Raw genomic sequence first — 22,931 nt, forward strand, 5'->3', positions numbered from 1 at the left:
TACTAATGAAAGTGTAAAGAATAATTCTGTACTGTTGGGGCATGAACTAGACTCGTGGGTCTTTTTCAGCTCTTAGTTCTGGAGCTTCTTGGGTACCCACTTATTATAACTAGAAAGACATCAGGGTACTCCCTGTCCTGAAATACCACTAAGAAGAGCCCTGGCACTTTGTTCATCCCCCTGATCAAACTCTGAGGAAATCCTTTCACAAAGAACTCAGAAGATTTAAGTCCTCATAGGCACCAAGAGAGTTTTTAGCTTGAAGCACTTTTTGATAGCTCCCACTTCATATTAAACACAACAGATGCATTCCATTGGAAGCAGAATAAAACGTTTATGCTACAACAAAGACCATTAATAGAGCAGCTGCTGATGATAGCTGTGTTTGCAGTTTGGTGGCATACATCCTTTTTCCTAAAGAATATTGAGCTTCCCATGAAGTATATAGAAAAGGCTTTACTTAAACAGAGAGACTTTAACCTTTAAAAACAGTAACTTTTGCAGCACCTACAAACTCCTGAATAACAAATACTTCTCCTACCTAACCACAAAACCACACACTGTGATATGTTTTTACATGGTTTTCTGCTGGATACATGCAATAAATATTCCAGCGGTCAATTCCCTCTTTCTTTTTGGCTTTTTGCCCAAATCAGAGCAGAAGTGAAGACTTTGCTCATTTGCAGAATTTTTAAGTTTAAAAACAAAGGGACAGTATTCAGCCTTCAGGGTCATGTTGTTGGTTGGGAACTTCCTTTTCATCCAAATGTGCTCTCCTTCCTTAGAGTTTGTAGTCAATGTCAGTGGAAATCAGTAGATAACCCTGAGGAGAGAAGAACATTCACAAAAGTGCTTGAAATTATTGATAGTTAAGCATCTGAATTTTCTGTTTTAATTCTGTCCTGGGGATTAAGGGTGAGAATCTTTACTGAAGAGAACTGAGACTTACTAGTAGCAACCTCAAGAACTTCACAAAGGGACAGAGGCTTCTACACACAGACCCATAAACTCCTCAGGGGTCTGCTGCTTTGCACCGCACTGCCAGCAAATGCTGCACCTAAAGCTCATGTAGCCAGCCATGATAGTATCACTGCAGCTAACAGGGAACCTCCATTGACACACACGTGGTGTAGTGATGCTTCAGTGCCACCTCCCCACTCTTGGTACCAGTGTAGTGTGACTAGAGAGGAAAGGGTGTGAATGAGGCTTCCATGCACCTTATCATTAGCTGCTGCATTGGCCCTCTTGGAGCTGTTGGCAGCCGGTGCAAGTTAGAGCAGCCTTCAGGTAGTTGCAACTTCTATCAGGGGGCTGGCCTGCCACAAAGCTGTCCCAGGTCAACGGAACACAACAGTGGCTTAAAACTATCTTTGCACTCCCTCTCTAGAGTTGTGCTTCAGCCCCAACCAAAGAACTGGGCACAGTGTTTGGATTATAAAATGACTGCAAAGTTGGGAGATGATTGGAGCAATCTGATTGGCTCATTAATTTTCTACAAATTAATTTATTATTGATTCCTGTTTCTAGCAATGCCCTGTGCACCCAAATTAAGGGCTAAGTTCCCGTGCTGCATCAACATATGACTGCAGCAAGCGATGGTAGCAGAATATAGCCCTCTGTTTTTCCATTTGATTATTATATCAGAAGAACCATCGAGGCACAGGGTATATTTGAGAGATTTATGACCAGCTGGGACACATACCCATCGGAGCTCATTAATCCTCAGGAAATGCCCTGCATCTTTATCATTATTACTATTATTATATATGTAAAGCTCCAGTTATTCACACTACACGAGGAAGGCCAAATTCTGTTTCATTTATGTTTGAGCAACCCTATTGAACTCAATGGGGTTGCACTAAGAAGATGGAAACTTGAATTTAACTTGGTGGGGCAAATTTAGACAAGGTGTAAAAAGGTGTGTAACTTCTTTGACTTGCAAGGGGTTGTTCTTACTTTCAGCACATTTGAATTTGACCCACGGAGTGCATCTGGCCACTGAATATCCGCACATTTGGCTCAGTTTTATTTTTTCCCTCAAAGAAAGAAAAATTTGAAACTTTTGTGGTATGAAATTTCTCATCTTATACCAAGGATTTTTATTGTTTAATATGCTGACAATCTAGCAAAAGAGGAGTAACTCTTTTTAAGACGAAACCCAGTTTCTCACCTTATTAACTTTAACAACAGGTCTGAAGAGGGTAATTTGGTCCAGGTTAGGAAGAGGGAATCCCTTCTTCAGTTTAACTTAAAAAAAGACAAACAAAATATATATAATACTTAAAAATTATAACTTACACTTCTATAGCACCTTTCCAAGGATCTCAAGGTGTTTACAAACATGAATGAATTAATCCTCACAACACCCCTGGGTGGTAGGTATGATCCCCATTTACAAAGGGGCAAAGAGAGGTCAAGAACAGAAGAATGGCCATACTGGGTCAGACCAAAGGTCCATCTAGCCGAGTATCCTGTCTTCCGACAGTGGCCAATGCCAGGTGCTTCAGAGGGAATGCACAGAACAGGTAATCATCAAGTGATCCATGCCCCGTCGCCCATTCCCAGCTTCTGGCAAACAGGCTAGAGACACCATCCCTGCCCATTTTGGCTAATAGCCATTGATGGACCTATCCTCCATAAACTTATCTAGTTCTTTTTTGAATGCGCTCCCATTGCCTCAGCACTTTGCAGGAAGTGCTCAGCACATTAGCTCTCCTAAGTGTCCTATCCTAAGTCACCTAGAGTTAGCAGAGGAATTGTGAACACAGTCCTGTGCTCCAACTACTAGCAACACCCCCTCTCCTTTGTCTGCACTGTCCAAGAAGGGTGAAATACATCCTAGTGAAGAGGTCCATGCACTCCTATTTTGCGGGCTTAAATGGGACTAAAGTGATGCATAGACTTTGTGCTGGTCCTCTGGATAGGGGTTATTTTCACTCAGAATGACTGGCTACATTAGCACATGGGGCAGTGACATGAATTTCCCCATAGAACTCCTCCAGTGTGCCTCATCTGTTACTTGTAGAGACCACCTCTAGAGATAATAATAATATTGCTCCTTTTCAATCCAAGCAGCTAGTCAAAGTTTGGGATTCTGGGGATGTTCCAGTAGAGAGCAGAAATTCATGGTAGGTATTCTTTGTTCATTTACAAAGACTGTACAAAGTGCTGTGTCTCTGAATGCAGAAGGAAATAGCAGGAACCACTTTCTTTGTCTCACAGCACCAAGAGCATTCTTTTAATCCTGCACCTTTGACCCAAAAACCTCTTGTAATGGATACTAAACTAGACAGGATCATAACACCTCCCAACTTTCTTGTAGGGTCAAGCACTGTGTTTTCATCTGCTCCTTCTCTGTCTGTCTGTCCTCTGTGTTTTGCCGAGTATTTTGTGTATATGAGGGAGGGCAGAACTCGTTCACCCCCTCGAAAACTCCTGGCCAGGTTCACAACCCTCTTTTGTCTTAGGTGAGGAGTTTGTGATTAACTCATCCTGAGAGTTACATTAATTGAAGGGTGCGTTCACACCCAGTCTAAAAGAGGTTGTGATCCAAGCAGTCACCCGTATCTCTCAGCATAACAATAACAACACTCTTGTATAGCATTTTTCATCCATAGCACTCAAAGCACTTTACTAATGAAGTCAATATCATTACCCTCATTTTACAAATGGGGAAACTGAGGCAAAGAGAGGGGAATGATTTACCCAAGGTCACCCAGCAGGGCAGTGGCAGAGCTAAGAATAGAATCCAGGTCTCCTGAGTGCCAGTCCAGTGCCCTATATAATTTCTATGCCCAGTCAGTCCTTGGTTTCTCTGATGAAACTTAAGTTAGTGCCAGTTGTAGTGGTAGTTTGAGAATGTGTTTACTTGTCTCCTAGAAATTGTCTGATACCCCCAACTGATTTCACATAGGCTACCAGCTGATTGTAATGACATCTTGTCATTTCTCATCTGAGTTGATGTGAAATGGTCCCTAATGGTGAAAAGCCCCATATCACATTACCAATTTCTGGAGCCATATAAGTGTTATTTTGTTAACAGAGATCAGGGCCATTAAAGGAACTAGCCACTATCCTTACCATTGGCTGCTGGGATTACTCCATTCCGTAAAACGTAAGACAGGAAATTCTCCAGAAGTGAGACCTGCCATGGGGGAGAAAATGGATTTAGGGCCCACTTCCTGATATCTATGAAGCTGCTCCATACTAAATCCTGGATGGAGTTTTAAGAAGAAAAGTCCTGCTCACATGACCAGACCTCACTTGGGTAGACAAAACCACAAGTGACAACGACCTTTGGTTCTTGAGGCTTGGGGATGTAAAAGATACAGAACACGAGGATCTGGATCTCGTTACCATGCTTGCAATATTTTCATTTAAAATAATCAGTTTCATTTACTTGCGAGATAATTTATCTTTAACCGTACAGCAGTATCTGGGAGATTTTAATTCTCCTCTGCTCAGCTTCCTCGAGCTGATCACTTGTCCTCAGGATGAAACTGCTCTCTCTGGGAGGCAGGGTTTTCCCCCATTATGTGTTTCAGGCATTTGTGTCTAGTATTGGCTCCCACTCCCTACCTTAATGATGAGAATCTGTGCTTTGTCCCTGCACACCACCACTGCCTCGCTGCCATTCTAGGGTGCATGTTCTAACCTACAACATGCTGTTCCTTCTACTGCTGCATTGCAGATTACTGTTGTACGCTTTGTGGTCATGATTTTAGTGCCTCTCTGATGAAACACGATACACAAAGAAGAGAGATTGGAAAACATCTCATTTTTAGGAGCACTGAAGAGTTGCTGAGAAGAAGTACTGCAATAAATATATATACAGCAGAAAGGACAGACAGAGTTCCAGAAAGAGAGAAAAGAACCACCCAAGGATGAAGTCTAATGATTTAGAAATATGTGTAGGGAAATTCTGCTCCTTACTCTTCAGACTGTCATTTTCCCTGAGATTCTTGGCTCTTGTTTCCTAGACACTGAAACCATCAACTTACCTCAAAGAACCCAGCCCTGGAGTCGGCCAGGAAGAGCTGGAATCTGAAAGGAAAGTAGTAAAAGAGGAGTCATTATAAAGGACGAAGGCACATTGTTTTAGTCATGTATAGTCACCCTCAGTGACTTCAGGTCCTATGATATGCCCATGACGAGACACTTCTTTATGGCAATGCGTCCTACATGCTACCTTCCACAGAAAAGAGCAGGAGTGTTTCTGTAAGGCATTGCCTGGAATGTGCACAGAAGGGTGGCCTCGGAGAAGTTTATCCAGGATTGTGATTGCACTTCTTCCTCTGTGTTTAGTTGTGTACGTCTCACTGATTCATACATTTAACTGCACCAGGTCAAGCACCAAAGATCCCCTGTCTCTCAGATCCTACTGAGAGAAATGTGCTACAGGAGCTAGGAGGTGAAATTCCACTTGGAGAATGTTACTGATGGTGATGACTTAGCTGAAAAACGTTAGAAGCTCAGTTCAGTTTGCAAGATTTCTGAGGTTCACCCACTGCAACCTTCCTCCCTGTAAACCATTCTGAGGACTTCCTAATCACACCCTCCTCATTAGGTTCCTGACACCCCATTACTCTCCTTAGGAACTCCCTCCTGAGAGTCTCTGGAGTTTGGACATCTCTAATTCTTCTTGCCTGTTACGGTCTTCCTAGACATGGTTCTTGTGAGCTCGGGTTCCCATCACCCTACCACATAATCCAATGGGTGCTTGGCATTCAGAGTCTGATCCTGTCAAGTGGGCAGGGCTGACCATCACCCATGCTTTTAGATACACATATTTGAAAATCTGGATTCTATTTTTTTTAATGAAAAGTTAAATTCTATAGGAAATGTCATGACCTCAGATGACAGCTTTCTGACCAGCTGGGAGTCATTATGCCAACACTTGGAATCACCACTGTAGCATATACATAGACCAGCCCAAATTCTTTCCTGTGTTCTGGCCCCTTTGCCCTGCTCTGGTTGCACAAAAGGACTGGAAAGCAGCTGGATCAGGCCAGTTGAGGATCCTGCCCCACCATGTGGGGGAGCTCTCAATGATGCAGAATCATCATACTAGGCTCCTGTGCTACCCTCCTATTCAGTCCTGGCAGATGGGGCATGCCAGGAGTGGGGAAGATGTGTGACTGGGGCACAATGTGCACCAGCTATCCCCAGCTGGCAGACAGTCCCTGGGAGGCTGTTGACAGCTAGCATAAGTTAGAGCAATGCCATGGCTGGTCTAACCTATGCGGGGACTGGTGCAGAATGACCAAGCAAATCAGGGAATCATAATTAGCTTCTCTTATGGCCCCTGCCTTTCTCTGATGATGAGTTGATCTAAGCATAGGAGAGAATCTCAGTCAAAGATTTTAGACTAATAAATCCAATACAGTTTCCTTTACTAAGCCCTCTATAGAAAAGTACAGAATGAAGCAACAGAAGAAGATTCAATGATCCCAAAATATGGTTGTCTTTCATCCACAGGATTTGGGCAATGTAGCCAAAAGCATCTCAGGGTCCCTACCCTTGTGAGAAAGAAGTTAAATTGCATTGGCTGCCTTTTCCTTATGCTGGACTAACTGCACAGCTAGGCTGACACAATAAGACTGTTGTGTTTTAATACTGGGATCACCTGAATGGCCTCAGGTCAAGCTGTCCTGTGTTTACCTGTTCAGACATAATGAGCCAATCAGCTTCTGTTCAAATATAGTCAGACTGGCACTGGTGTTCGCTATCTGCAGGAGAGAAGAGTCTTGAGTTACTGTATCCATATAGAATGGGGTCCTTTCTTAGATTCAAACACAAATATAGTCTCCTTGTATCATTTAAAATGCAACAGTTCCACCTTCTTTGATAAATACTGAAGCTGTCTCATACAGTGCTACTTTCTGCCTGATTTGGGGTTTGTGTACAGTTCAGCCTTGATTATCTCAATGTCACTGGCAATATTAAAAGTATGGACAACTGAGATTTTCATTAATCAAGGACATTTTCAATGTAATGAATAGATGTCAGGGGACATGACCCATTGCTATATAACAGGGAATTCTAGAGAACTAAGCTTCAGATAACTGAAGTAGTAATATATCTGGGGTTTTATTCCTCTTTAAGAAAACTCACCTCCCAATAGCAATACCCTACAGGCCAGATTGTGCCCCCAAACTTTCGTGTTCAACCCCTGGCTGAAGTTAATGGAATTTGCTTATTTAAGGGCAAAATTTTCCCCTATGTGTTGCAGGTACTGACCTCTAGGACCTTCAAATGCCCTGGTTTCTGGCAGTGCAGAACAACAAACTTATTTTAACTCCTAGATGAAATGTAATCCTCTGGTCCATGGTACTTACTATGTTCACTGTAAACATGGATTGGGTGGTTGAGTCTGGCAGGACAGCAAGCACTTCCATGGAGGCACAGATCTCTAGAGTAAAGGAGTCTGTCTGTAAACTGATCACAGGTGCAGCAGTAGCCCTCAGGTTCAACATTGCGGGGCGTGCCTCTACATAATACTGGGCAATCTGCAGGGTTTCAAGGCAAAGAAGGAGAGTCTGAAAGTAGTTTTATATAGAACAGATCTGAATAGTGAAACTTATCATTCATTAAAATTGTTATTTTGAGAGGGTTCCTGAAGATCAAACTTTAGAAAAGGTGTTAACAAGATGGTAGAGTCCTTACGGCAACAGGAATAGGAATGTCTCCTGTGATGATGACCTGATCATCTTTGTCATATCAGGAATGTGGCGGAAAGTCCCCTCCATTATCAGAAGACCCATTCCCTTCAACAGATGAGCAATTTCCAGAGGATTAAATTCTAGTTTGTGAACATGTCTGAGACAAAGGAAACGTGAATATGGCACTCAAACAAGCCAACAAAGAGGCTGAGGAGCCAGCATATCACCAGTAGAGTGCATGGTGCTTTGCAGATAAATATGATTATGAGGAACTTTGGCTTAGGAGCTTGGCTACTGCATTTATGATGGGAAAAAAACTATTGTCATCCTGGAAATAGACAGGAACATTTAACCCCTAGAGTGCTGAGATTGTTTAGACTCATGCTCAGCATTTGGCACTAGTTCTTATATTCATTTTCAGTTCCTCAGTTTGTCTCTCCAGCCCAGCAGGAGCCCAAGCTGCATCCTCACTGCCCTCTCCACTCCTGCTCTGTTCATCTTCCTCACATAAACTAAATGAGGCCCCACCATCTCCCTTGTCCTTCCGTAGACCACATGCAAATGTTAGAAGTTGGCACCTTCCTCACACAGGCAGAAAGCCCCGGCTTACTTCCTGCCTACCTGCCAGCTCTGTTTCCCAACATGCAGCCACTTTGCTCTTCACCGCTATCATCATCCTCAGCTGCTGATGCACGCTATCTCTCACCTGTCAGCAGCCAGGTGACCCAAGTCATGCAAATTTGGGCAGGAGAAAGGGGTTCTTAGCAGAGATGTCGTGGGGCCAGTTAGGACTCACTTGAGGCAAGAGTCGTGACCTGGACCTGCCTCCCAGCCACTGTGCGTCTTCCCCTTCTCCAACACAGTGACACACAGTGGCTCCACCAAACCATTGGAGGTTAACCAGTACTCAGATGACACCCACACTGGGACTAGCTAGGGTGGTTTCTGAAGGGTTCACAGAACTAAAGATACCCACCTCAGGAACGATGCTGCCAAATGTCTCTGTCGTTACATTAAAATAACTGGAAAGCTGCAAAACAAATGAAAGAAATTATTCCATCCTGTGTGAGCTTCATGTCTAGGTTTTCTTTAAATCTGCTATTTATTGTCATTTTAATGACCTAGTGCCTTTGAACCTTGGGAAAATTCCTAGGGGGAGTCCTAGAGCACTGAGTCAAATTCTCACTAACGTGCCCAAAAGAAGCCCCCCCACATATTGGAGAAACAAAGATTAAAACCTTCTGCAGAAATACAGGTGCAATATTCTGCTCACATTTGGGCCCGTAGCCACCTGTTTGCTGGGATATATAGAATCCACTGGAGACAGGTCTCAAAGCTCTGCTTGGCCTCCCAGCTACAGGCAAAACTACTATGCTTTGTGACATCTGCTCAGCCCACTGGTAGAGCCAGTTCAGTTCCAGGGATCCCTCCTAGTAGTGAGTCAGCAAAGGCCCCTTAGAAAGCTGCCAGTAAGGCAGCAGAGTCCCCAGCATGAATTTCCTTGTCCTTTTCAGAGGAGCACATGGTTCAGATCTGTGACATATCATTTTGAAGGTGAATTGTGCCTGTTTTGTACCTTGTTCAGTGGCACCTCTGAATTTGGCCTCAGAAATCTAGATACTACATAATGGCAAAATAAAGAATTAGTATTAGAGATCATGATCACACTCTGATAACTGCATGGCTTGGTTAACACTGAGCCTGTAACTGCACTGCAAATGAGTTTATATAAAATCCCCTTCTCTGAAGGACTACACCTGGAACACTTTTAATCCCTTCATCTGCACGTGCCACTCACCTCTTCTACGATGGTGATGTTGAAGGCCCCTGCTGTGTAATAAGCCAGTGAGGCAGACTTAAAGAAATACTCAGAGATGCCGAAGTAAAGCATGGAATCACTCTTGTCTGGGAGAATGAAGGGAGCTTGTACAAAGGCAAGGTCAGTCCAATTTCCAACTGGATAGATTGTGCCCTGCAAAATATTATTGTCATTTATAAAATCAGGGCCTGTCAAAAACTCTGAATGCATTTACAATGGTGGATCTTACAGGGCCCTCCACGGAGAATGCTCTTGGCCTGATTTTCAAAGATGCCAAGCATCCACTTAAGACGCCAGAGGCTACTCAGGGATCAGCACTCTAGAAAATGAGGCAACTTATTCTGTGCCTAAATATTGATTTTTTTTGACATTTTTTTTTAAAAATCTTGACCCTTGCCTCCATCCCCAGGAATTCAAATCTGAGAACTCTCATCAAGAGCTATCCAGTGATGTCATATTCTAGATGGTGTGTAAGGAGAGAGGTGATCTCTAAGGCGGGGTGGGGAACCTTTTTTCTATCAGGGGCCATTGACCCACAGAAAGAATCAGTGGTGGGCAGCACACAGTCCTGCAATGGGGGAGGGGGAGGAGTGGCAGAGGCTCGGGGCTTCCCCCAGGCTCTGGGGTGGGGCCAGAAATGAGGGGTTGTGGGTATGGGAGGGGGCTCCAGGCTGGGGCAGGGGGTTGGGGTGCGGGAGGGGGTGAAGGCTCCAGCTGGTGGTGCGGGCTCTGGGGTGGGGTTGGGGATAAGGGGGTTGGGGTTCAGGAGAGGGCTCCGGGCTGGGGCCAAGCGGTTTTGAGTGCGGGAGCAGGCTCAAGGCTGGGGCGAAGGTTGGGGTGGGGAAGGAAGTTCAGGGTGCAGGATCCAGGGGAAGTTGGGGTGTGGGAGAGGGCTCAGGGCTGGGGCAGGGGGTTGGGATGCAGGTAGGGGTCTGGGTCTGGGAGGGAGTTAGGGTGCGGGAGGAGGTTCCAACCTGGGGTGAGGGTTCGGGGTGTGGGCTCCGGCCGGGCGGTGCTTACCTCAGGCAGCCGGCTCCTGGTCAGCAGTGCAACAGGCCTAAGGCAAGCTCCCTGCCTGCCCTGGCTCCGTGCTGCTCTTGGAAGTGGCCACCGTGTCCAGCTCCTAGGTGGAGGGGCCAGGGGGCTCTGCATGGTGCGCGCTGCCCGCGCCCGCAGCTCCCATCTGCCGCGGTTCCCAGCCAATGGGAGTGCGGAGCTGGCGCTGGGGGCAGTGCACAGAGCTTCCCTGATCACCCCTGCTCCTAGAGGCCTTAGGGACATGCCAGGCACTTCTGGGAGCTAGAGCCGACCCTAGCTTCTCCCTGTAGCGGGGCGAGCCAGTGCTCATGGCTCCAGCCCTGCATGGGGGTGCTGAGGCTCGGGGCTTCCAGCCCGCGGCACGTAGACTTGCCGCAGGTTGGATGAAATGAAGCAGCGGGCTGGATCCAGCCCGTAGGTTCCCCAGTCCTGGTCTAAGGGCTTGTCCAGAAGGGGACTAAAGGCCTGGTCTACACTACGGGGTTGGGTCGAATTTAGCCACGTTAGATCGATTTAAAAATGACTGTGTCCACACGACCAATCCCATTCCGTCGACCTAAAGGGCTCTTAAAATCGAATTCTGTACTCCTCCCCGACGAGGGGAGTAGCGCTAAAATCGACCTTGCTGGGTCAAATTTGGGGTAGTGCGGACACAAATCAATAGTATTGGCCTCCAGGAGCTATCCCAGAGTGCTCCATTGTGACCACTCTGGACAGCACTTTGAACTCCGATGCACTAGCCAAGTACACAGGAAAAGCCCTGGGAACTTTTGAATTTCATTTCCTGTTTGGTCAGCGTGGCGAACTCAGCAGCACTCAGCAGCACAGGTGACCATGCAGTCCCCCCAGAATCGTAGAGCGTAAAATGTTTCCTCGCTCCCCCTATCATCTCTGTCCCTGAGGTTATCGCAGATTAGAAGGCGAAAAAAATGCACTCGCGATGACATGTTTTCCGAGCTCATGCAGTCCTCCCGCACTGATAGGGCACAGCTTAATGCATGGAGGCATTCAGTGGCAGAGGCCAGGAAAGAATTAAGTGAGCGCAAAGAGCGGAGGCAGGACGCGATGCTGAGGCTAATGGGGGAGCAAACGGAAATGATGAAGCGTCTGTTGGAGCTGCAGGAAAGCCAACAAGAGCACAGACCCCTGCTGTATCCACTGTATAACCGCCTACCCTCCTCCCCATGTTCCGTAGCCTCCTCACCCAGATGCCCAAGAATGCGGGGGAGGGGGAGAGGGAGGCTCCAGGCACCCAGCCACTTCACTCCAGAGGATGGCCCAAGCAACAGAAGGTTATCATTCAAACAGTTGGATTTTTAGTGTGGCTACAATAAGCAATGTGGCCTTGTCCTTTCCTCCTCCCCCACCTCACCCGGGCTACCTTGTCTGTTATCTCAATTTTTTTTTTAATGAATAAAGAAAGAATGCATGGTTTCAAAACAACAGTTACTTATTTCGAAGGGGGGAGGGTGGTTGGCTTACAGGGAATTAAAATCAACAAAGTGGGTGGGTTTGCATCAAGGAGAAACATACACAACTGTCACACCAAAACCTGGCCAGTCATGAAACTGGGTTTCAAAGCCTCTTTGATGCGCAGTGTGCCTTGCTGTGCTCTTCTAATCGCCCTGGTGTCTGGCTGCTCAAAATCGGACACCACGCGATTTGCCTCAACCTCCCATCCCGCCATAAATGTCTCCCCCTTACGCTCACAGATATTATGGAGCACACAGCAAGCAGCAACAACAACGGGAATGTTGGTTGCGCTCAGGTCTGACCTAGTCAGCAAACAGCGCCAGTGAGCTTTTAAACATCCAAAGGCACATTCTACCACCATTCTGCACTTGCTCAGCCTATAGTTGAACTGCTCCTTACTACTGTCCAGGCTTCATGAGCCATGGGAGCAAGAGGTAGGCTGGGGTAGGTGCGACTGTGCGGTGCTGCCAGCTGGGAGAGCAGCCTGAGGCAGAAGCCTCCAGCTCACATGATATTCCAGGCAGGACTGAACCTCCATGAGATAAAACTTAAAGAAGAGAATGACCTGGAGTCTCTGGCTCCCATTTGGTGCTCTAAGAGGAGAATAGCCATGTCTGTCCAGGTGCCCCGATCGACCTCACCGAGGTCTGCCAGGAGCACTCAGGAGATGTACGACAGCTATCAGTCCTACTGCACCGTCTGCCGCGAAGCAAGGAGCTGCTACTGTGTAGCAATGCAGTACCACGTCTGCCAGCAGCACCCAGGAGACGTATGGTGACGATGAGCTGAGCGGGCTCCATGCTTGCCATGGTATGGCGTCTGCACGGGTAACCCAGGAAAAAAGGCGCGAAAAGATTGTCTGCCGTTGCTTTCATGGAGGGAGGGAGGGATGGGGGCCTGATGACTTGTACCCAGAACTACCCGTGACAATGTTTTTGCCCCAGCAGGCATTGGGAGCTTAACCCAGAATTCCAATAGGTAGCAGAGACTGCGGGAACTGTGGGATAGCTACCCACAGTGCACTGCTCTGTAAGTCGATGCTAGCTACGGTAGTGAGGATGCACTCCGCCGACTTAATGCGCTTAGTGTGGACATATGCAATCGACTGTATAAAATTGGTTTCTAAAAATCGACTTCTATAAAATCAACCTAATTTTGTAGTGTAGACATACCCTTAGTGAGTGGCAAGCTGGGGTCTAGATCTATAAGCATGCTAGCCTATCATACACTAATTGACTGTGTGGACGCTACTATCATGCACTAAAAGTTCTCTAGTGCTCATTGACCTACTAGGTCAAAGCTGCTACAGCCTGAACCATACAGGATTTTACAGATCAAAATCAACACCCTGAAATGCACCCAGAAACAAATTGGTAGCCAGTGCAGGCCAAGGAGCACAGGTGATGTAGAAAGAAAAAGTAATATAGGAAAAGCCAAATATACTTGGAGTAACTATTACACTAACTATAACATTAAGCAGGGGAGAAACAGTAAAGGTTTTAAGCTCTGAAGTGCCGAATATTCTGAAACTAGAATACTTTAAAGAAAAAAAAAACCTCTGTATCTTTTTACAAAACAAAACAAAATTTAAAATGATTTTTTAAATAGTGAAAATACTCAGGATGTTAAAAATCCAAACTATGTATCCACGTAGTAAAACTAAATTGTTTTTACACTTCACGTAGCATGACAAGAAAATCTTACTACTCAGAACCACACCTAAGCAGGATGCATCATGTTTCCCTCATGTTTCCCTTAGTTGAAGGAATCTCACAGGGTCTTGAATCTTATGCTTTGTCTACACTGGCACTTTGTCAGCAAAACTTTGTCGTTCAGGGGTGTTAAATAAAACACACCGCCGAATGACAAAAAGTTTTACTGACGAAAAGCGCCGGTGTGACCAGCGCTTTGCCAGCAGGAGTGCTCTCCTGCCAACAAAGCTGCTGCCGCTCATGGGGGGTGGAAATTTTTTGTCAGCAGGAGAGCTCTCTCTTGCTGACAAACAGTATGCATCCGATGAAGTGAGCTGTAGCTCACGAAAGCTTATGCTCAAATAAATTGGTTAGTCTCTAAGGTGCCACAAGTACTCCTTTTCTTTTTGCAAATACAGCCTAACACGGCTGCTCCTCTGAAAGCAGCTCCACTGTGTGCCTTTTAGCGGCACGGCTGTAGCGGCACAGCCATGTCACTAAAAGCCTCGTAGTGTTGCCATAGCCTCAGCAGCGCTCTTCAGACTTGGCTTGCTCTCTCTCTCTGTCTACTCCCTGGATTTGTTGTTTAATCTTGGCTCCTAAAATGTACACTCTCTCCCCCTCTCTCGTTCCAGGGTCCTGATCTTCTAATTCATACAACGCCCATTGAAATCAATGGACAGGATAATCAGGCCCCAGAAATCTACTTCCCTCTCTTCTCCTAGGGTTGGTTGCACACTGTGTTTTCCCTCTTTTCCTTTCTCTCTTTTTCCTTTTAACCTGCTCAATCTTCTTTTACTGCTCTCTACTTGCTATGGGAAATTGACCAACAGAATCAAAATGACCTGTTCTGTTAATTTATTTAACAACCATGTCATGTTTCTACAACAGAATTGTTCGAAAAAACAAACCAAATGAGACATTGCTTTGAAGTTTCTCATCAGATTCAGGTCATAATGTTGAAGCAAAACCAAACATCTGTTGTCTCTTGTCTTGGATTGTAATCTCTTTGGGGCAGGAACTGTCTTTTTGTTCTGTGTTTGTACAGTGCCCGGCGCAACAGGGTATCGGGCTATGACTGGGGCTCCTAGGTGCTATGGTAATACATATAAACAATAATAATAATAATATAATAAACATGCCAATCTAACAAAGGATAAGAAGTCTATCAAAAGAGCACAGTTGTAGACAGCTAGCATTAAAGTCAATTACCTTTAAGTCCAGATCAATGTATGATTGGAAGACTCCTGGAGAGTGAACTAGGGAGTAGTCTATTTGGGCAAAGGCATCGATCTGGGTTGGGACTGTAAAGGTGGTAGACAAAACAAAACAGCTATTAAGTATAACACAGCCAGTAATGTTTAATTAAGAGTGAATGCAGTTCTTGGATGAGAAAATGCTCAAAACAAGAAGGGAGGAAAAAATCAAAACAAACGTTTGTGGTTAAGAACTCAAGGTGTTCTCTTTGGAAACCCCACTGACCAACAATGACTAGATGACCTCCTGAGGTCCCTTCCAACCCTGGTATTCTATGATTTCTTGACATTGTTGACCACTTCTGAGTGCATCCTATGGGTCTGTAACTTGCAATTGATTTCAGTTGAAGTTCTGTGCTTACAGAGAGGGAAGAATGGACCCTTAAAATATTGTGGCAAGGAACGGGTAAGTACTACACCTTTTGGGATCAACCCTGCAAAGTGCTGGGTACCTCCTTCAAGATACAGAGTGCCCTCAACTCTCCCAGTCTTCAGGGATAATTGATGACATACAGCACCTCCCGGGAACCAATCAGCACCTTGCAGGTTTCGGCCATTATAGATGAAGGCCAGATTTTCAAAGGTACGTAGGCATCTAAAGAAGCAGATAGGGGCTAATGGGATTTTCTAAGGCCTGGTCTACAGTATGCGATTATTTTGGAATTAGCTGAGTTACCTTGAAATAAAACTGGCTTCGTCCACACGACCAAACCAGTTTTTTCGATTTAAAGGGCTCTTTACTCCGATTTCTGTACTCCACCTCTGCAAGTGGAGTAGTGCTAAAATCGAGATCGCAGTTCCGGGTTACAGGTACTGTGGACGCAATTCGATGATATTGGCCTCCGGGAGCTATCCCAGAATGCTCCCTGTGACCACTCTGGACAACACTCTGAACTCCAATGCACTAGCCAGGTAGGCAGTAAAAGCCCCGGGAACTTTTGAATTTCTTTTTTGGTCACCATCAGCACAGGTGACCATCAGCACAGTAAACCATCACAGGTAACCATGCAGAGTCCACCATCTCAAGAGACCATGCAGTCCCGGATTCGCAGATGAGCTTCAGCATGGTCCGAACGGGAGGTACTGGATCTCATTGCATGTTGGGGAGACGAATCTGTTATGGCAGAACTACGTTCCAAAAAAAGGAATGCAAATACACATGCTAAAGTCTCCAGGGCCATGACGGAAAGAGGCTACTCCGGGGACACAGAACAGTGTCGTACAAAAATCAAGGAGCTCAGGCAAGTGTACCAAAAAGTCAGGGAGGTGAACGGGTGCTCTGGGTCACAGCCCCATACATGCCGCTTCTACCGTGAGCTGCATGCAATTATGGGGGGTGATGACACTACTACCCCACCACTGTCCATGGACACTTGCAAGGGGGGAGTAGCACGGAGTGAGGAGGATGAGTTTTTGGAGGACGAAGAGGAGGAGGAGGAGGAGGAGGACAGTGCACAGGCGGCAAGTGGGGAATCTGTTTTCCCCCCTAGCCAGGAACTATTCTTAATGCTGGAGCCAATAGCGTCCCCCTACTCCCAAAGCATGCTCCCGGACCATGACCCTGAAGAAGGCACTTCTGGTGAGTGAGAGCTTGATCAGAGCCACGCGGTCGGGGGTGGGAGGAAACCCAGCTGTGCTGGACTGTTCGTGTTTAGTTTAAAGGGCTCATCCCTTCTCAGAGCCTCATCGGAGCCCCGCTGGGCTGTTCGCGTTTAGTTTAAAGGGCTCATCCCTGCTCAGAGCCTCATCGGAGTCCCGCGGGGTGTGTGTGTGTGTGGGGGGGGGGGGAGCGAGGGTGTTGTGTGAAGCGATCATCCCAGAGAGCCCGCAGGCTGCCTGCAAGCTGAATTCTGTTGCCTGGCCGCATGTGATGGCTTACTCACACCAAAGTGGCAGACACTTCAGTATAGAAAGCAAAATGTGACCTTGTAAAGAAAGAACATGTGCTGTGTACTATGAATTGCCTGTTTCACTGAGAAACAGTGTCCCCTTTGTTCTCTAAAATGTATCTTTTAAAATACTACCCTCCCTTTTTCTCCTCCTGCAGCAGGTGCAAATGTTTCAATGCGGCCCCTATCTACTCCGTCCCAGAGGCTGGTCCAGATTAGAAGGCGGAAAAAATGAACTTGGGACGACATGTTTGCTGAGCTCATGCAATCCTCCCGCACTGATAGGGCCCAGTTGAATGCGTGGAGGCAAACAATTGCGGAGTTGCGTAAAGCGTTACATGAATACAAAGAGAGGAGGGACGCATGTGATGGGAGCAGGCAGGATGCTATGGTCAAGCTCATGGGGGAGCAAACTGACAAGCTTCGCTGTATGGTGGATCTAATGCGGGAAAGGCAGCAAGACCACAGACTGCCGCTGCAGACCCTGAATAACCGCCCTCCCTCCTCCCCAAGTTCCATAGCCTCCTCACCCAGACGCCCAAGAACATGGGGGCAGGGAGGCTACGGGGACCCACACAGTCAACCCCAGAGGATTGCACAAGCAGCAGAAAGCTGGCATATCCTAAATTTTGATTTGGTTTCTGGACTTGTCCTTCCCTCCTCCTCCACCCCTCTAACCCAACTCTCCCCCCAAATCTAGCTTCTGATTTCTCTCAATGTTTTGTGCAACAAATAATAAAGAACGGTTTTTAAACAATTGTGACTTTATTTCCTTTAATATATATATAGGGGGCAGGTAACTTTAAGAGAAACAAACATAACTCTCACATCATACCCTGGCCAGTCATGAAATTGGCTTTCAAAGCTTCTCTGATGTGCAGCACGCCCTGCTGCGTTCTTCTAATCGCCCTGTTGTCTGGCTGTGCAAAACTGGCTGCCAGGTGAGTTGCCTCAACCTCCCACCCCGCCATAAACATCTCCCCCTTACTCTCACAGATATTGTGGAGCACACAACAAGCAGCAATTACAATTGGAATCTTGGTTGTGCTGAGATCTAACCGAGTCAGTAAACTGCGCCAGCGCGCTTTCAAACATCCAAAGGCACATTCTACCACCATTCTGCACTTGCTCAGCCTATAGTTGAACTGCTCCTTACTACTGTCCAGGGTGCCTGTGTACGGCTTCATGAGCCATGGCATTAAGTGGTAGGCTGGGTCCCAGAGGATAACTATAGGCATTTCAACATCCCCAACAGTAATTTTCTGGTTTGGGAAGTAAGTCCCTTCCTGCAGCTGTTCAAACAGACCAGAGTTCCTGAAGATGCGAGCGTCATGCACCTTTCCCGGCCATTCCACGCTGATGTCGGTGAAATGTCCCTTGTGATCCACCAGTGCTTGCAGCACCACGGAAAAATACCCCTTGCGGTTTATGTACTGGCCACCCTGGTGTTCCGGGGCCAAGATAGGGATATGCGTTCCGTCTATTGCCCCGCCGCAGTTGGGGAACCCCAGCGCAGTAAAGCCATCCACAATGGTCTGCACATTTCCCAAAGTCATTACCCTTGATAGCAACTGGTCAATGATTGCGTTGGCTACTTGCAGCACAGCAGCCCCCACAGTAGATTTCCCCACTCCAAACTGATTCCTGACTGACTGGTAGCTGTCGGGCATTGCAAGCTTCCACAGGGCTATGGTCACTCGCTTCTCAACTGTGAGGGCTGCTCTCATTTTGGTGTCTTTGCGCTTCAGGGCAGGGGACAGCAAGTCACAAAGTTCCATGAAAGTGGCCCTACGCATATGGAAGTTTCTCAGCCACTGGGAATCATCCCATACCTGCAACACTATGCGATCCCACCAGTCTGTGCTTGTTTCCTGGGCCCAGAATCGGCATTCCACAGCATGAACCTGACCCAACAGCACCATGATCTCCCAATCGCCACATGCCGTGCTTCTAGGAACGTCTATGTCCATGTCCTCATCAGTATAGTAATCGCGCTGTCGTCGCTTCCTCGGCTGGTTTTGCAGGTACTGCACATACTGCTGGATAATGCGCGAGGTATTTACAATGGTCAAAACTGCAGCAGAGATCTGAGCAGGCTCCATGACTATGGTGCCTGCACGGGTAATCCTGGAAAAAGGGCGCGAAATGTAGGAGAGCAGAGTGGCAGCGGAAGCTGTGCTTTTTGGTTCACCGTAGCCGAACAACGGCTGAAAACGGTTGTCTTCTGTGGCCTTCACGGAGGTGGAAACCCAGGACAGACAACATGGAGAAGCTTGGAAGCATGGCAATAGCGGGAGAGCAGAGTTGGCGGCAGAAGCTGTGCTTTTCGGTTCACAGTAGCTGAACAATGGCAGAAAATGGTTGTCTTCTGTGGCTTTCGTGGAGGTGGAAGCCCAGGACAGACAACATGGAGAAGCTCGGAAGCGTGGCAATAGCGGGAGAGCAGAGTTGGCGGCGGAAGCTGTGCTGCTCGGTTCACGATGGCCGAGCACAGTTGAGTTGGAGAGGTGGATTCATAGTAGCAGGAGAGCAGCAGTGCACCATCTGCTGAAAGCAGTATGGTGTCTGCACACCAAAAAGGCGCGAAATGATTGTCTGCCATAGCTTTCTGACGACACACACCCAGAAACACCCGCGAGAATGTTTTTGCCCCATCATGCACTGGGAGCTTAACCCAGAATTCCAATGGGCGGTGGGGACTGTGGGAACGCTACCCACAGTGCATTCGATGCTAGCCTTGGAACTGTGGACGCAATCTGCTGAATTCACACGCTTTAGTGGGGACACAGAAGACAGAATGTATAAAATAGCTTCTGAAAATTTGAATAGAATAATTTCGAAATAATTTTGTACTGTAGACATACCCTAAGGCACCTAAGCAACAGGTAAGGTGCTTAACTCCCATTGATTTCAGTGTACAGCCCCTTTGACCTTCTCTATGGTGTGTTTAGCTCCATATTGGATTGAAATTCCATCATAGTGGTACAAGGCTGATAGAAGATCATTACATCTGGAGTACGCTCATTGAAATGGAATAGCTTTAAACAATAGACTGATGCCCAAACAGGAGAACTGGTTTATCGGGAGAGAAGTCACTTGGCAATGCAGTCACCTGCTAGGGGTCTCTGATTGGCTGGGGAGGCTGATCCAGGAGACCCCTAACAAGGGGACTGGACGGTTATAAAATATAGTAGCTAATCTATTCAGAGTCCTCCCTGACCATTTTTCATGAGCTCAAGCTGAGAGGAGGAGCTGCATGTAGCAGGCTGATGAGAAAAGTGGAAACCTGCCTTCCTGAACACAGATGGGCCTCCACGGATTCCCAAGGGAAGGGACAGCGGGAAGGGAGAGCTAGCGAGTGGAAAGCATTTAGGATGTTTGTTGTTTTATAAATGATCTGTACTCTCTTGGGCTTTATCTGTTACATAAAAGAGCAATGTGCAGGGTGTCTCTGTGTGTGTTCTATGCTTCACAACTGCCATGTGCCTCCTGAAAGGATAAACTGTAACCCGGCAGGCTCACACCTTTTGATGGAGTTCTGGGAGAGGGTGTGTTTAAACTACTGAGGTATCTTGGAGCATCGGTGCTGGTTCTGGGTATCTAAGAGGCTCCATTGCCAGTGGCAGGCGGAGAGTCAGTGCCCAAGAGGGGTGCCAGAGAAGCCCAGGGAGAAAACAGTGCTACAGATTGCTGAGACCCAGGGACGTTTCAACCAACCAGTGACCCATCACAGCTGTCTGATGGGTACCCAGCCGTGGGAGCTCAACCGAGATCTGTGACAGTAGCTGACAAGAAAACAACAAAATCTGAACAGCATAAGATGAGAATTGTAAAGAAAAGGCAACATCAGAGACTCACCCTGAAGTGTTCTGAGCTGTGCATCAATCTGCTGGATCCCTTGTCTGATGTTTGGACATGACTGTATAAAAATACAGAGAGATTACGTACTGGCTAGTATATATTGTATCCTTTCCTCTCTAGTGGATGAAAGTCAGATCTGCTCAAGTAACTGTGATTATCTCACTCTCTAGTGGCAGGTCCACAAATTCCTGTTTTATCCCTTATGATGTATGTATGCAGTTTAACTGACAACCACGATGTACATAGCCACAGATGTGTTTAGTGCGAGGAGCATGAGTGTAAAAAATAACTGATCATCATAGCTCCATGAGCTAAGTTGCTGGCCCTGCTACAGCCCCTTTGTGCAAGTCAGCCAGAGGGAGAATCTGAGCCTATGGTGTTTATGATTATTGCCATGGCCAGGAATTGAAGAGCTTATTTGGAAGTTGGTGCCTGCAAACTGAACTTGCTGGTCAGTGCAGAATCAGGTTGTATTTTTTCTAGTTATCAGATTATTCCTTAATCAAGTTCAAGACTGTTGCCTCTGAGATGATGCAGTTTCATGTATTCCTTAAGTTTCTCCCTTTAAACAATTTATAAAGACTTACATGTATATCCAAGTTCCTGTGAATGGGCTTCTCCAGGTATTTAGTAAAGAATTTATAGAGCCAGCTGGAGAAAAGAAAAAGAAGAGAAAAGCCATTGCTTCAGTTAGTTGAACACTATAGTTTCTGTGTGTCATACATCCTAATATACTTACATGTGTAAACTGGACCTGTGTGAAATCTAATATCCTAGCAGACAACTAATCTAATAAATGTTGTATTAATTTATTTGTAGCCCCCAGTATCACAACATAACCTGTACGAGGATAAAAGCCCAGTGTATATTGGACCTGTTTGTAATCTGAAAACTGCCAAAAGGCCACCTTTTGAATGGAGATCATTTCAGTGCTATGCACACTAAGATCTATGGAAATGAAAAGCACCATCAAGATTAGGAGTAATTAGACTGGGCAGCTGCATGAAGGCCTGCTCATCAGCCTCAGACAGGGGCGGCACCAGCCCTGCCCCCGCTCTTCAGTTAAGTGCCGGCCCTGCCTCCTTCCCTAAGCCATGCCCTCTTGCCAGGTCAAAGGCCGGAAGCTGAAGCTTGGCTGTGTGGGGCAGATACTGTTCTGGCTGGGGCTATAGTGTGTGCAGCTGTGGCACGCCTGTCTCCTCTTCCTGCTGCTGCTCCTTGGAGCCCGGGCTGTTCCTCAGCTCCCCACTGCTCTTTGACTGCTCACAGCTGGTAAGAGCTGCCTGGGCAGGGGGACCTGCTCTGGGCTGATAGAGCCATCAGGGAGTAGCGACCGTATGGGGCACAGCGCAGGAGCCTGGGCTGGAGCTGGTCAATCTGGACTACTGCAGGGAGCCCCGGACCCCCCACCTGCCCTGGGTGGCACGCCCTGGTGGGAAGGGACATGGATCGGCGCTGCTCTCGGGCACCTTGGTCTCCAACCTGGACTTACTTCTGCACTGCTGCTGGCAGCAGGTGCTGTCTTCAGAGCTGGGTAGCCGGAGAGTGGTGGCTGCTGGCCAAGAGCCCAGCTCTGAAGGCAGTGGGACCATCAGCAGCAGTGGAGAAGTATGTGGGTAATGTTTGACCTTTGTACTGGGAGAGGTGGGTATGGCGGGGGAGGCTAAGGCAAATTTTGGGGTCTCTATAGCCCCTACAATCCCCCTGCCCTCAGTAACACCTCTGGCCTCAGATATAGGACACGCCTTCTCATTCTCACCTAGAGAGGTTGAGGATTAGAATATTATCTAGAAAACAGTGAATGTTAGTGTTGAAATAGCATGTGGAACAGCCCATTCATCCATGCTTTCTCTCTCACTGTCTAAAAAGGGCTCCAGCACAAACCAAATGGCTGAAGCTGTACCACCAATGTATGTTCCCTTCTGAATGACACATTTATTTTAATTCTCGGGGTGAACTTCATTCAAAATTTGGGCTACATTTTCAAGTTGGCTTCCAAATGTACATGGGCAATTCTGCATGTACAAGAAACCTATGCATACAATTTTTGCTGTGTTATCACCAACAGACACTAGTGATAAACTTCACAGGCACTAAATTCATTTACACTCAATTTGTTTGTGGAAATTACAGTTTGTGTATTTAAATTCTATCTTTTTTGTGTACACAAATGGCACATGTTGTGTACTTGCAAAATGAGATCATGTTCTGAAAATCTGGCCTGAGAAGATTAATTTTCAAAC

General features: G+C 46.7%; 1 protein-coding gene across 1 annotated transcript in view; it reads right to left on the minus strand.

Annotated features, from left to right (window-relative positions):
- Positions 1–388: 388 nt before the first annotated feature.
- Positions 389–22,931, minus strand: part of BPIFC (BPI fold containing family C) — a 79,226-nt gene continuing 56,683 nt past the window's right edge. The window contains exons 18-28 of the mRNA XM_074941293.1: positions 21,276–21,339; positions 20,686–20,746; positions 14,895–14,986; positions 9,460–9,633; positions 8,638–8,691; positions 7,338–7,508; positions 6,661–6,728; positions 5,001–5,043; positions 4,081–4,144; positions 2,171–2,247; positions 389–823 (exon numbers count right to left, since the gene is read on the minus strand). Of these exons, the coding sequence (XP_074797394.1) occupies positions 782–823; positions 2,171–2,247; positions 4,081–4,144; positions 5,001–5,043; positions 6,661–6,728; positions 7,338–7,508; positions 8,638–8,691; positions 9,460–9,633; positions 14,895–14,986; positions 20,686–20,746; positions 21,276–21,339 (910 nt within the window). The 3' untranslated portion in view covers positions 389–781. The remainder of the gene's footprint in view (positions 824–2,170; positions 2,248–4,080; positions 4,145–5,000; positions 5,044–6,660; positions 6,729–7,337; positions 7,509–8,637; positions 8,692–9,459; positions 9,634–14,894; positions 14,987–20,685; positions 20,747–21,275; positions 21,340–22,931) is intronic.

The sequence above is a fragment of the Natator depressus genome, chromosome 1 (genome assembly GCF_965152275.1).
Source record: "Natator depressus isolate rNatDep1 chromosome 1, rNatDep2.hap1, whole genome shotgun sequence".
Classification (NCBI taxonomy): domain Eukaryota; kingdom Metazoa; phylum Chordata; order Testudines; family Cheloniidae; genus Natator; species Natator depressus.